Source organism: Hyperoodon ampullatus (assembly GCF_949752795.1).
Source record: "Hyperoodon ampullatus genome assembly, chromosome: 15".
In the NCBI taxonomy this organism is placed as follows: domain Eukaryota; kingdom Metazoa; phylum Chordata; class Mammalia; order Artiodactyla; family Ziphiidae; genus Hyperoodon; species Hyperoodon ampullatus.
Genome location: NC_136928.1, coordinates 67353847 through 67365817, shown reverse-complemented (window position 1 = coordinate 67365817; position 11971 = coordinate 67353847). Strand labels below are relative to the sequence as shown.

The 11971-nt window shown below is 42.2% G+C and overlaps 1 protein-coding gene across 1 annotated transcript; it reads right to left on the bottom strand.

Annotated features, from left to right (window-relative positions):
- Positions 1-2272: 2272 nt before the first annotated feature.
- SUPT7L (SPT7 like, STAGA complex subunit gamma) lies at positions 2273-9734 on the bottom strand (the record flags this gene model as incomplete). Its single annotated transcript, XM_079721245.1, has 4 exons — positions 2273-2596; positions 4385-4622; positions 5535-5859; positions 9322-9734. The coding sequence occupies 4 exons, from the start codon at positions 9732-9734 to the stop codon at positions 2334-2336; spliced, it is 1239 nt and encodes a 412-aa protein (XP_079577371.1). The 3' UTR covers positions 2273-2333.
- Positions 9735-11971: the final 2237 nt, after the last annotated feature.

Genomic DNA, 11971 nt, shown 5'->3' with positions numbered 1-11971 from the left:
GTTCAGAAGAGAGGTTTAAAGCCACATGTTCTTTACTAAAGTTCCATGTACGTACTACACCTAGTAACCAGGTACAAAGCCAGGCCCTGTTTGTATTGTACTTTAACTTAATGCAGTGTATCCTTAGTGATTTACTCAAAGGCCATGGATTTGGGTCAGTTGCACATTCCATATGTAACAGCCCTGGTAAGGGTTTGCTTTGCCTCCACATTCTTCACAGTATCTTAAAACATTATACATTTCTCTTAAGGAATTTTATCCCTGCCTAACCTGTATTCCAGATCAGTGGTTCTCAAAGTGTGGTTTCTGGACCAGAAGCAGCAGCAGCATCTGGGAAGTTACTAAAAATGGGACATTCAAGCCCTATATCAGAAACTGGGGGGTGGGGCCTAGCGGTCCATTTTACTAAGGCCTCCAGGGGATTCTGATGCATGCTAAGTTCAGAACAATATTCTAACGCAAACAGCCTATGACGTAATTCTAGGCCAGGTGAATCTCAGATATCAATGTGCTTATGACCCGCTTTATCAGAGTACCCCAACCTTGACCATCTGGTGCCTATTCTCCAATCTAACATTCTAAAAATAAATAAAAGTGTCTTGTTTTACATGAAGTATTAATTTCAGTATTCTATAACTAATGGGAACCACTGGTCTAAAAACTTGAACCTGTTCTTTAAGAGGAAGCCATTTGCACAGCAAAACTCTGAACGTACCTGATTTTTTCCCTTAGTGACCTGATTTTTTTCCCTTAGTGCCTTTGTATACTTTTTACTTAAAGAGGAACTTGTCCGGCCTATGCTATAAGCTCCATAAGGGCAGAGAGAGTCTTACTCATCTGTGTATCCCTTGCAGAGGACCCAGTACATAATAGGTACTCAATAAATGTTTGCTAAGTGAATGAATTAAATACTAGGTGGCTACTTTATGGAAACTGACGAGCTGATGTGTACTTTCATCAATAAGTAAGCGAAAATGAAGCTAAGCCTGGAACAGCAAGGGTTTAGATAAATGTGCCAAGGATGTACAATTAGCAAACTTATAAATGATCTGGTAACAGTTTAAATTATAACCTCATTTTGTTGCTATTGCATTCATATTTATTCTCAGTGCTGGACATTTAAGGCACTCAGTGATGTGGGCCTTGATTTCTGGTCTCCACAAAAGGAGTGCTCTAACTTTCACAAGACTTGTATTCTGCACCCCCAAACCAAACTTCAGCAGTATTTAACATGCACACATTTGCTAATTACTCCTGATTATTCCAGTGCTACATCATTTACTTAATAAATACTGATTGAGACTATCAGATGCCAAGCAGGGCAGATACTGCTGTGGATGAGTAACAGAAGTAAAGTTGTTCAAGACATGATGTAAAGCAGAAAGGTGCATACTGTTATCCTTTTAGAGGCTGCCCATCCAGTAGAAACACAATGTGCTGACAGAGAATTCTGGCAAAGGAATGGACTGTTCTCTGATGGCCAAGCAGATGCAACAAATGAAATAGGCACAAGCCTGTCCTTGGACAGGTCCTGTTTGCTTCATTCACAAAGGAGAAAAATGAAAGGAGCAATCAAAAAGTGTACATGGTGAAAATATTTAAAAAAATCTGAATGGAAATAAGAAAATAAAGATGGTGGAAATTAATGGAATAAGTCTAGAGAAGGAAGAAGAAAATATGTGGCTGAGATAGTAGAGGGCTGTCTGAATAAGTAGAAAGGCTGTTTACCACAGACAGCTCTGACTTTATAGGTGACCTTATGGGCAGCAAAAACAGTTTGAAAAAAAAGACTACTGATAGATAAGCTATGCAATGTTTAGCTATTTCCTATTAGGTATTAGCACTGGATTCCCAAGGACTTCGACCAAAAATGAAGCAAGTTAAAAAAAAATTGACATCTGATACCAGCATATATTTACGTGTGAGTCTATTCAAGCATAGCTTTGAGGCTTAACAACATCTCCATCTTCATAATATCTCTGCAAGGTAGGTCAAAGCAGTATGATTCTTCTCAGTTGTGCAAGAGAAGCAGCTCTAGAGAAGCTAAGTCACTTGTCTAGTCACACAGTAGATGTCAGGGACAGTGCTTTGGTCTCTGGATTACCATCCCAGTGTCATGTCTGTGAAAGGTAGCTTGGTTGTTGTGGAAAACTACAAAAACTGGATGCAAAAGGAAAAAGCAGACTTATTTGGTTAAATCCAGTTCCACTGATATCAGGAAAATCCACTGTTTAAGAATAAAAGTCAAATCACTGTTTATGGAAACGAATTAGAATACATCAAGGTTTTCTGTTGGGTCTTGTAGGTCTGGAGAGAAACTCTCCCTCTTTGCCTTATATTTTCCTCATCCTCTTTTTACAGCGCTGGTTGAAAACAGGGGAGGACCCCATGAGGCTGTCAGTGGAGTGGGAGCCGTAGCTGCTGTCTGAGTCATCAGGGCTCTGGGGGATCCCAGCTTCACTCATGCCTGACATGGGCTCCTCGAAGACATCGCTGCCCAGCACGCCATGCCCAGAGACGTTGCCTTCTTCACTCTCTTGTGGCTCCATTTTCACGTGGGGCAAGTTCCAAAGAGGGGAAGCATTTACTTCTGTACCTGGGAATGGAAGAAGAACATAGAACTAACTAGCAGTAAGAAAGGCTGGAACAGGGCTTCCCTGGTGGCACAGTGGTTAAGAATCCACCTGCGAGGGCAGGGGACATGGGTTCGAGCCATGGTCCGGGAAGACCCCACATGCCGTGGAGCAACTGAGCCCGTGCACCACAACTACTGAGCCTGTGCTCTAGAGCCCACGCTCTGCAACGAGAAGCCACCGCAATGAGAAGCCCGCACACCACAACGAAGAGTAGCCCCCTGCTCGCCGCAACTAGAGAAAGCCTGCATGCAGCAACGAAGACCCAACGCAGCCAAAAATAAATAAATAAATAAAATAAATTTGTTTTAAAATATTAAAAAAAAAAAGGCTGGAACAAAGTAGGAGACATGCACCACCCAGGGCCAACAGATGACCTTTGAGATCAGTTTTCACTCTGATTCTCTACTTGGCTGGAGAATATGGTGGTTATTCTCTGCTCAAACAGTTACCAACTCTAAATATCTTCTTTTCCACTTCCTCACCCTCCTTTACCCCACCTCATCCACCTCCATTTTCCCTAAACTAGGGAAGTAAAACTATGCTTGTGGAAAGATTCATGGTTCAAAGGCAGGCACAACCATGGGCTCTTGGTCAGGTGTTACATTGGCCTGTCCTTTCATGGGGCTCTCTCGTTTTCCTGCCTTGTGTTTGGGTCCCGGGTCCTCTCTCACATTATGAAAAGTTAATGACCAGTATGAAATGCTGGCAGCTGTTCCCAGACTGCTGAAAAGAGACGTGGCCTCTACATCTGCCACAATTTTTTTGGCTCTCCTGCCTCCGTGTCTTCTAGCAACACTGTTCTGTGGTTATTACGTCTTCCATGGTGAAAGGCTCTCTGCCCAATACTTTAAAAAATGCGGCCTAATTCTGTTTAGGCTACACTGGAGGACTGGCTATTTTGCATCATTTGTGCATTGATGACATGACAATTTATATTTGTAAAGAAATGAGTGTCTAGACTAATTTGCAATCTAACTGACTTAGGGATCAAGTCATCTGGTTCTGAAGGTAATCACAGGGTCTATCTGGAAGAAGAGGCCAGCTGCCTGTAACTGGGTTGCCTTATTTCAATTCCTTTCAGTTCCAACTTGTTGTGGGGTACTTTAGCGAGGAACCCCAACTATTCAAACATCCCTGAGCAACTAACATTACTCCATCTATCTGGAAGTTGCCTTAATCAATTCAGTACAAGCATCAGGAAAGAACAGAATACAGAGGACAGGAGGCCATCTGCCCACCCAGCTGGGTCAGCTGAATTAACTCTGGTAATCACTTATTGCATCTACATCCTAACTAGAAATAATTTTTTTTTTTTTTTGCGGTATGCAGGCCTCTCACTGTTGCGGCCTCTCCCGTTGTGGAGCACAGGCTCCGGCGCGCAGGCTCAGCGGCCATGGCTCACGGGCCCAGCTGCTCCGCGGCATGTGGGATCTTCCCGGACCGGGGCACGAACCCGTGTCCCCTGCATCGGCAGGCGGACTCTCAACCACTGCGCCACCAGGGAAGCCCCCCTAACTAGAAATAATTTTAAAGAATGTCTGTAAAGCTCTGCTAGTCCTTTCTTCCTTAATTACAAAGAGAATGTTGGTATCTGTAGATCAGTGAAGCTATATTTGTTTTCAGACTTTCCATTCTCCTGCCCATCCCCACTTTTGTTCTTCCATCTCCAGAGTTTGAGTCCAAAACGCAAGAAGTACTGAGATTGGCAGATCTCCCAGAATCAAAATGGGTAAATTGTTTTCTCTTACTTGAAGCCTGTGGTGAAGCCTCGACCTCCAGGTTAGATGGGAAGCGTTCACTCTGAGTCCCAAGGACTCCCATGGGCAGTGACTGGTCTCCAGAAGCAAGGTCAGCCTCCAGTTCCTCACTGACAGGGAAGGTGATGTCGCTCACAGGTTCCTCCTTGATCTTTACAGGTTTAGTGTCCTCTGTGGCCTTCTCAGGATTGACAATCCTTTCATACTCTTCAGAGAGCTGCTTACTAATCTGTTGGCAAGTAAGTCAATTTTCCAAGTTAAAAGCAAGTTGGATAGTCAGCTTGTGGCATCCATGGAAAAGCCAACAGAATATGAATATGCATAAAGCATCACTACCAAAGGAAGGAATGTGAGTTTGAAATTCGTAAATGACAGAGACATGTAAAGAATATCTGTTTAGCAGAGAATGTGCATGTCATTAATTAAAAGGTACATAAAGGTGAAAAATATTTAGACTGTATTATTGTATCAGAACTGGGACAAAAGATCACATTTTTAGCTATAAAAACTAACATTTGACATAGGTACCACAGGTGGATAATGAACACTGTAGGAAACCTGGATCGCTTAGCAAAGACGACTGGGTGTTAAGAATTCCTTACCATATTTTAGATTTGGGGAAACCGAAACAGTGAACAAAATGCCTCCGGCCACAAGGGTTGAAGAGCTCAGATATTTCTCTTTCTAACCCAAAATGGTGTCTCCCCCACCACACTCCACCCTTGGGCGGCATCACCTCACTCTGTTTTGTTTCTTTCTCATAGCACTTAACGCCATCTGAAATTATTTTGATCATTATTTGTTTACTTGTTTTTGTTTCCCTCTCAAGAAGAGTGCAAGCTCAAGGAACTTGTTAACTGCTGAATCTCATAGTGCCTGACTCACAATAGGCACTCAATAAATATTCGTTGAATAAAAGCATGCTAACCACATGCTATAATTTCACTGACTAAAGGAGAACCCTGAGTCTGGCCAGGTCAGTGATGAGGCCAGTGGAACACAGCCAGGGCCGAGAGGAAAGCAGGGTAAGTCCACTGTGTTCCAAGACCCTGTGCTCTGCACCCTAGAGCAAGTGTTAGGGATCCTGCTGGACACCCCTAGATTACACATCTTTACCCACTTCTCCTCAGGGTCCTCTCACCTGCAGCATGTAACTGTGATAGTCCTTGATGCGGTGCTGCCAGAACTTCTGGAGGGAGAGCACGCTGCCAATGCCCACTTCATGGAAAACCTGCTCCATCACGTCGGGGAAGGGAGTCTGCCCCATCCGGGCCTCCTGATCCACAGCAAAGCGCAGCAACTTGGTGAACTTAAGACAATACTCGTGTGCCACATCAGTTAGGGTCTCCAGGACACTTTCGTTAGCACACTCAAAGCCTGCGTGGGCTAGGATTGTGGCCACTGCCTGGTAGAGGAGCTGCCGGCAGGAGTGCCAGCTGAGTTCAGTCACAGGTTCCCCTTTCCCGCTGAAAGCGGAGACATGCCAGTGTTATTAGTGCTCTTGCAAAGGGGTGACCTGTCCTGTCTCCCTAGGAGGTTTACAATCCCAATCAAACCACCGGCTCAGCTTTCCAGGGGAATTCTAGGCAGGTTACATAGCCCAGTGTCATCTTGTTGCTGTCAGGGCACGTCTCAACAACCCACAGTCATATCCCTGAGCTGCTCCAATTACATAAAGTTTGAACAGGCAATAGATGCCTGTAGTAAACAGTATAAAAGGGTATCTAGTGAAAAGGAAGTTTCCTTCTCCTTATATCAACTGCTGGATTTTGATCACTTTTAGGATCTGATTAATTTTAAGAGTATAGCTCAGATAATGCTCAGTGGTGCTCTATTTCACCAGAACATAGGTTCCTCACATGCTGGGCAATATATGGACTTCTAGAAATTCACAGTCCCAATTAGGAGATTCTTATTTAACTACAACAGACCATTTGTAAAGCTGGGAAAGGAACTCAATTTTATAAAAGCAATCTAAAACATATATAGCTTACAAAGCATTTTTATCCTGTTTTATGCTGTGAAGTGGGTAGGGGTCCATATTTCTTCACATCCCTATCCGGCAGGTGAAGAAACTGAAGTTCAGAGAGGCTGACTTGCCAAAAGATTTTTGGTATTATTAAGTGATAGAGCTTCTGCCTTTAGATCCCATGTTCTTAATAATACGCTGTTTTGCACCTAATCACTACGACAAAGATCCTAATCTTTCCAAAACAAAACAAAAAACCTCAAAAAACTGTCTGGTCTCCTAAAAATAACTTTTAATGAGCTCCTACTAATTTACCCGCTCTCCTGAAATTTCCTATCTTCTGCCTCCCTCTGACAAAGTAAATAGATAAAAATAAGATAGGGTACAGAAAATTACTTTTCCCTGGTCCATACTTGGCATGCGTCACCCTGTGCTTGCTGTACAGAGTGCCTGAGGAGCTGCACACCCATGCTGCTGTTATCTGCTCAGTAGCAACTACTGTAATTCACATAATAATTGGAACATAAGAAAACCAACTGCCTAATAACTTTTCATTCACTGTTTGCATCATCATTTCCCATGGCCAGTCTCTCTGGACCAAAAGCTAAAGGCTTCAGAAGTGCCTAATAAACAGAGCTAAATCAGTATTGCTTTGCTTAATATGTGGACCCATTTCAAAGGAAAATAATTCTTCCCATACCCCCACAGCTGATGCAAATTATTTTTGTACACAGTTTCTTAAATATGTATAAAACAAACTACGTTTAAACTTCTGATGTTCACAGACTCTTCCTAACAATTAAAATTAGAAAATTGACACGAAACTACAAATTCTAAATAATAGCATCAATTTAATATGAAGGACAATATTATTTCGTTAAAGGTAAATTGCTCTCAAAATGTAAACTTGGTACTGATTCCCACAGAGTAAGTGTGTTGAAGTTGGGCACATCTACACTAACGCAGGGCAAGCATGTAACGACACAGTTCTCCCTCCCTTTTTCACTATTCCAATGTCTTCAGAGCCTTCGATTAGACAATACACCATGACATTTTCTGGCCTTCATCTGGCCCAACTGCAAGCCTTACTTAATAAGTCTATTTCTGTTCTTTTCTCATTAGTTTGGGACAATTAAAATAGTAGCAACTATTATCATCAATAGGCAGATGCACTAAGTGATATACAATATTACTTATGTAGTATTTTTGCCAAACATTTCATTTGAATCTAATCTTGAGGAAATAATCAGCAAATCCAGTCTGATTTGGGACAGCCTACAAGACAAGTGACCTAAACTCTTAAACAAGATTAATATCATGTATTATAAAAGGGGGAAGCTATGCTGGCTTAAAAGACACTAAAGAGGCAGAGAAAGACAAATACTGTATGATATCATTTTTACGTGGAATCTAAAACAAACCAGTGAATATAACAAAAAAGAAATAGACTCACAGATATAGAGAACAAACTAGTGGTTACCAGGGGGGAGAGGGAAGAGGGGCGGGGCAAGATAGGAGAAGGGGATGAAGAGGTACAAACTACTATGTATCAAATAAATAAGCTACAAGGATATATTGTACAGCACAGAGAATATAGCCAATATTTTATAATAACTTTAAAAGGAGTATAATCTATAAAAGTATTGAATCATGATGTTGTACACCTGAAACTAATATAGTATTGTAAATCAACTATACCTCAAAAAAAAAATAGACACTAAAGAGGTATAACAACCAAATGCAATGCGTGAATCTTTGTTAGGTCCAGGATTGGGGACAAACATACCTACAAAAGATATTTTGGAGACAACTGGAGAAATCTGAATACAGACATATTAAATGATAGTATTTAATTAGTGTTCATTTACTTTGATGTGATAGTGGTTATTGGGATTGTGTAGGAAATTTCCTTATTCTTAGGATAAGGTGAAGAATTTAGGGGTGAAAGAATGCTGAAGAATTTAGGGGTGATATATTGCAATGTCTGCAACTTTAAAATATTTGGCAAAAAAAGTCTTATGTGTATGTGTATATGTATATACATATGTTTGTATATTTGTGTGTAAATGTGTGTATACACACTTACCCATACGTGAGAGAGAGAAAGTAAATGTGGCAAAATGTTAACAATTGGTGAATCCAGGTGAAGGGTATTTGGGTGTGTGTCATACTATTATTTAAACTTTTCTATAGGTCTGACAAAGTTCAAAATGAAAAGGAAAAAGTAATTATTTGGCACCAAATGCAAACTTTCACACTGAAACCTAGTAGTAGCACTAGGTTATAAGGCAGTCATTCAGATGATCTGGAGCAGGGCTCCTCAAATTGAAATACACTTATGAACATTCTGGAGGTCTTGTTAAAATGAAAATTCTGACTCAGCAGGTCTGGGTGCGTCTGAGACTCTGCATTTCTAACAAGCTCCCAGGTGGTATTGATGTTGCTGATCTTGGACCAGATTTTGAGTAGCAAGGATCAAGAACATTTTTCTATTATTATTTCTTAAACTATGTTATCAAAATGAAAATACACAATTAAAAATTCTTGCATAGAACTTGGAGATTCCTAATAGTATGAGAATAAGTCCATGAATCTCATTTTGAGGACACTGAGCTAAACCCATATTATAGCTTTTAATTAAACAGAAGGACTAGACTCTGAGGACTATGAGGCCATGGCCTATTTTACAAACTAGTGTAGTACCTTGCTCCTAGTAAAGTGCTTGGCACATATGAGGCACTCAATAAATATTTGTTGCATCAGAAAATAAAAAAATAACAGACTCTGGATTCGGAAGATCAGGGTTCAAGTCCTAGACTTCCCACTAATTACCTGAGCAACTTTGGCCAAGGCAATTACTCTCATCCTCAGTTTCCTCATGGAAATGTGATTACCTGCTTAACACGGTTGTTGAGAAGATTTTTTGAGAAAAGTAAGATATAGCAAAGTCTTGCCTTACCGATAAAAGTCACTCTCTGGGTCACTGTGCCGGATGTGGAATGGGGCGCTGGGATTCTTACAATCTAAAGGAAGGAGGTCATCAGGAAGAGGAGGTGACCCAGGGCAGGATGGAAGAGGCTCACTCTCTTCAGTCTTTACACCTTCTGTCTGTTGCTGATTCTGGGCCTGAGCTGTGGCAATGAGGTTACGCAGACGTCGGTTGTGCTGGATCAGCTGAATGGTATGGATGGTGAGGCTGCATGGCTCTGAGGGGATGTCCAACATAGTGGGGGGCTTGGGCTTGTTGGCTGAGGGCTGGTGCAGGGGTGGGTCATGGACTTCTACCAGTCGGAACTCCCGAGGGAGCAAGTCAAAGGAACTTCTGTTGGTCTGGTTTGATGAGATTGGTATCTCTCCCCAGTATCTCAACATTTTGGAATAAGAAAGGAAGAGCTTTCAAGTTAAATGTAGATGATATCCTAAAAGTAGTGTTTTAAAATCTCTAGCAACTGCAGGTTATGGGCTTCTATAGTGAAAAATATGAAGTCTAGCCAGTTATTTACATAAAAAGTAGGCAGTTCAAGACCACTTAGAAAAATGTCAGTGTCAGCAACACTGTAGGACCAAGGATGTTCTCCCTGAAGAAATTAAGAGAAATATAACTGTTAGATGCCAGTCATCACAATCACACACTAGGACAATTCCTACTGGACTGAACCACAAGGTAGAGTTTGGGTCATCAGTAAATTAATAGCTGCAAGAGTATCTGGGGCTATAGTGTCCATATTTTCCATCTCACCCTACTAACTCATTACCAGAACTGCCATCATACCCAGTCCTGAACGATTTGCAAGGCAAGATGCTTAAATGAGACCTGGAATACTTCTCAGAGTATCTTGACACATCTGTCCTGGATCAGTAGGAGAAAAGGGAATAGAGCTAAAGATAGGAAAAGGTGGTTCTTTTTTTTTTCTTTTTTTTTTTTTGGCTGTGCCATGCAGCTTGTAGGATCTTAGTTCCCCCGACCAGGGATAGAACCCAGGCCTGGGCAGTGAAAGTGCCGAGTCCTAACCATTGGACCACCAGGGAATTCCCGAGGTGGTTCTTAATTTGTGAATGCCAGGCATGGGAACCTTTAACTGGTCCTGGTGGAAAAATTTATGAACCACTAACCTAAACGGTCTTATGCATTCAACTTCTGACGTATACAGGGAAGAATCTGAGATATCTGCTGTCTCCTAACGAATATCCCTTCCTTCAGTCTCTCCTTATATCTAATCTACTCTCTATAGTAATGCTAGACTTAATATTTTAAACTCATTGCCTATTGGAAAAAAGTCAGTCAAAATTTTTTTGGTTTATCATTCAACAACGTTTACAGTCTGGCTTCAACTCACCCTTCCAGATTCATTGCCCATGTGTCTCTTCAAATTCAACATACATTTACCGAACGCCAGGTGTCATGTGAAGAGATAAAGACTAATGCAAGATCCTTGCCCTGAAGTGGGGGAGAAAAACATAAAAAGGACATTTCAATATTAAAGTGTGTGGTAAGAGCTGTTCTAGAGACACAGACCTGGTGCAGTGAGAAAACACAAAGGAGGAACTTCCTGGAGAAAATGACCACTTTAGATCTACCAGTATCAGACTACTCAGGCTGAGAATGCCATGCATTTTCACAGCTGAAAGATGTGATCTCTGCCAGAAATGCCCTGACACCCACCACATCCCTGGCCGACTTGTATTCATTCTTAAGTATGGCTTAAGTCACCACCCTCTATCACCTCCCCAGTACAACTCCCTTCATCATATTCTCAGAGCACTTTGCATGTCTCCATCACAGCATTTATCCCTATATTTAAACTAGTACTTAATCTCAATTTTATTCTTCCATCTGGCTCTCACAACTGTGATCTTAGTACAGTGAGTGCCTACTACATGCCGGACTTTGCCTTCACTGTTAATTCAATTCTCCCAACCTCTCTATGAATTAGATACTATTATTACCCCACTTTTCAGATGTGGAAGCTGAGGCCTACTGTCTTGCCTAATGTCAGAAATGGCTGAGAGGGAAAATCAACACGGCCAGGCTCCAGGGCCTGCACTCTTAACAACTACACTATGCTGCCTCATTAATTGGTTTCGGAAAGAATAAAAGAACGAAAGAATAAATGAATGAACTAAGTGACAACAAAAACCGCCCTCTCCCCTAGCTTCACCGAAAGGAGCACGAAGGACAGACACCAAGCACAAGCAATGCCCAAGTCCCTAGGGGGGCTCCTCCGTCACCGTCAGCAGGCGCAGGCGCCAATCACAGGGTCCTGGGGTCGCCTAGTGCTGGGGCAGCCCGGACACAGGGACATCTGGACCTGGACCGAGGCAAGCAGGCTCCACTATGGACTGCCACGTCGCAGGTGCGGGGTTGGGCGGCTGTACGACTCCGAGAGGCCTGAGACAAGGGTCGCGTCAGGCCCGGAAGGCTGGTGTGTTGATTAGTGATTCAAGGCTGCCGGAAGCGCTTCTTCTCAATCAGGCGCTGCCACAGGAAGTCGTTATAACCCAGTTGCAACCTCTAAAGATGTCCCCATTCCGACAGTACCTTGACCGCCTTTTTGCTTTCCTCTTCTTATAACTTCCCAGGATACTCACTTCTTCACAACGCTCTAGGT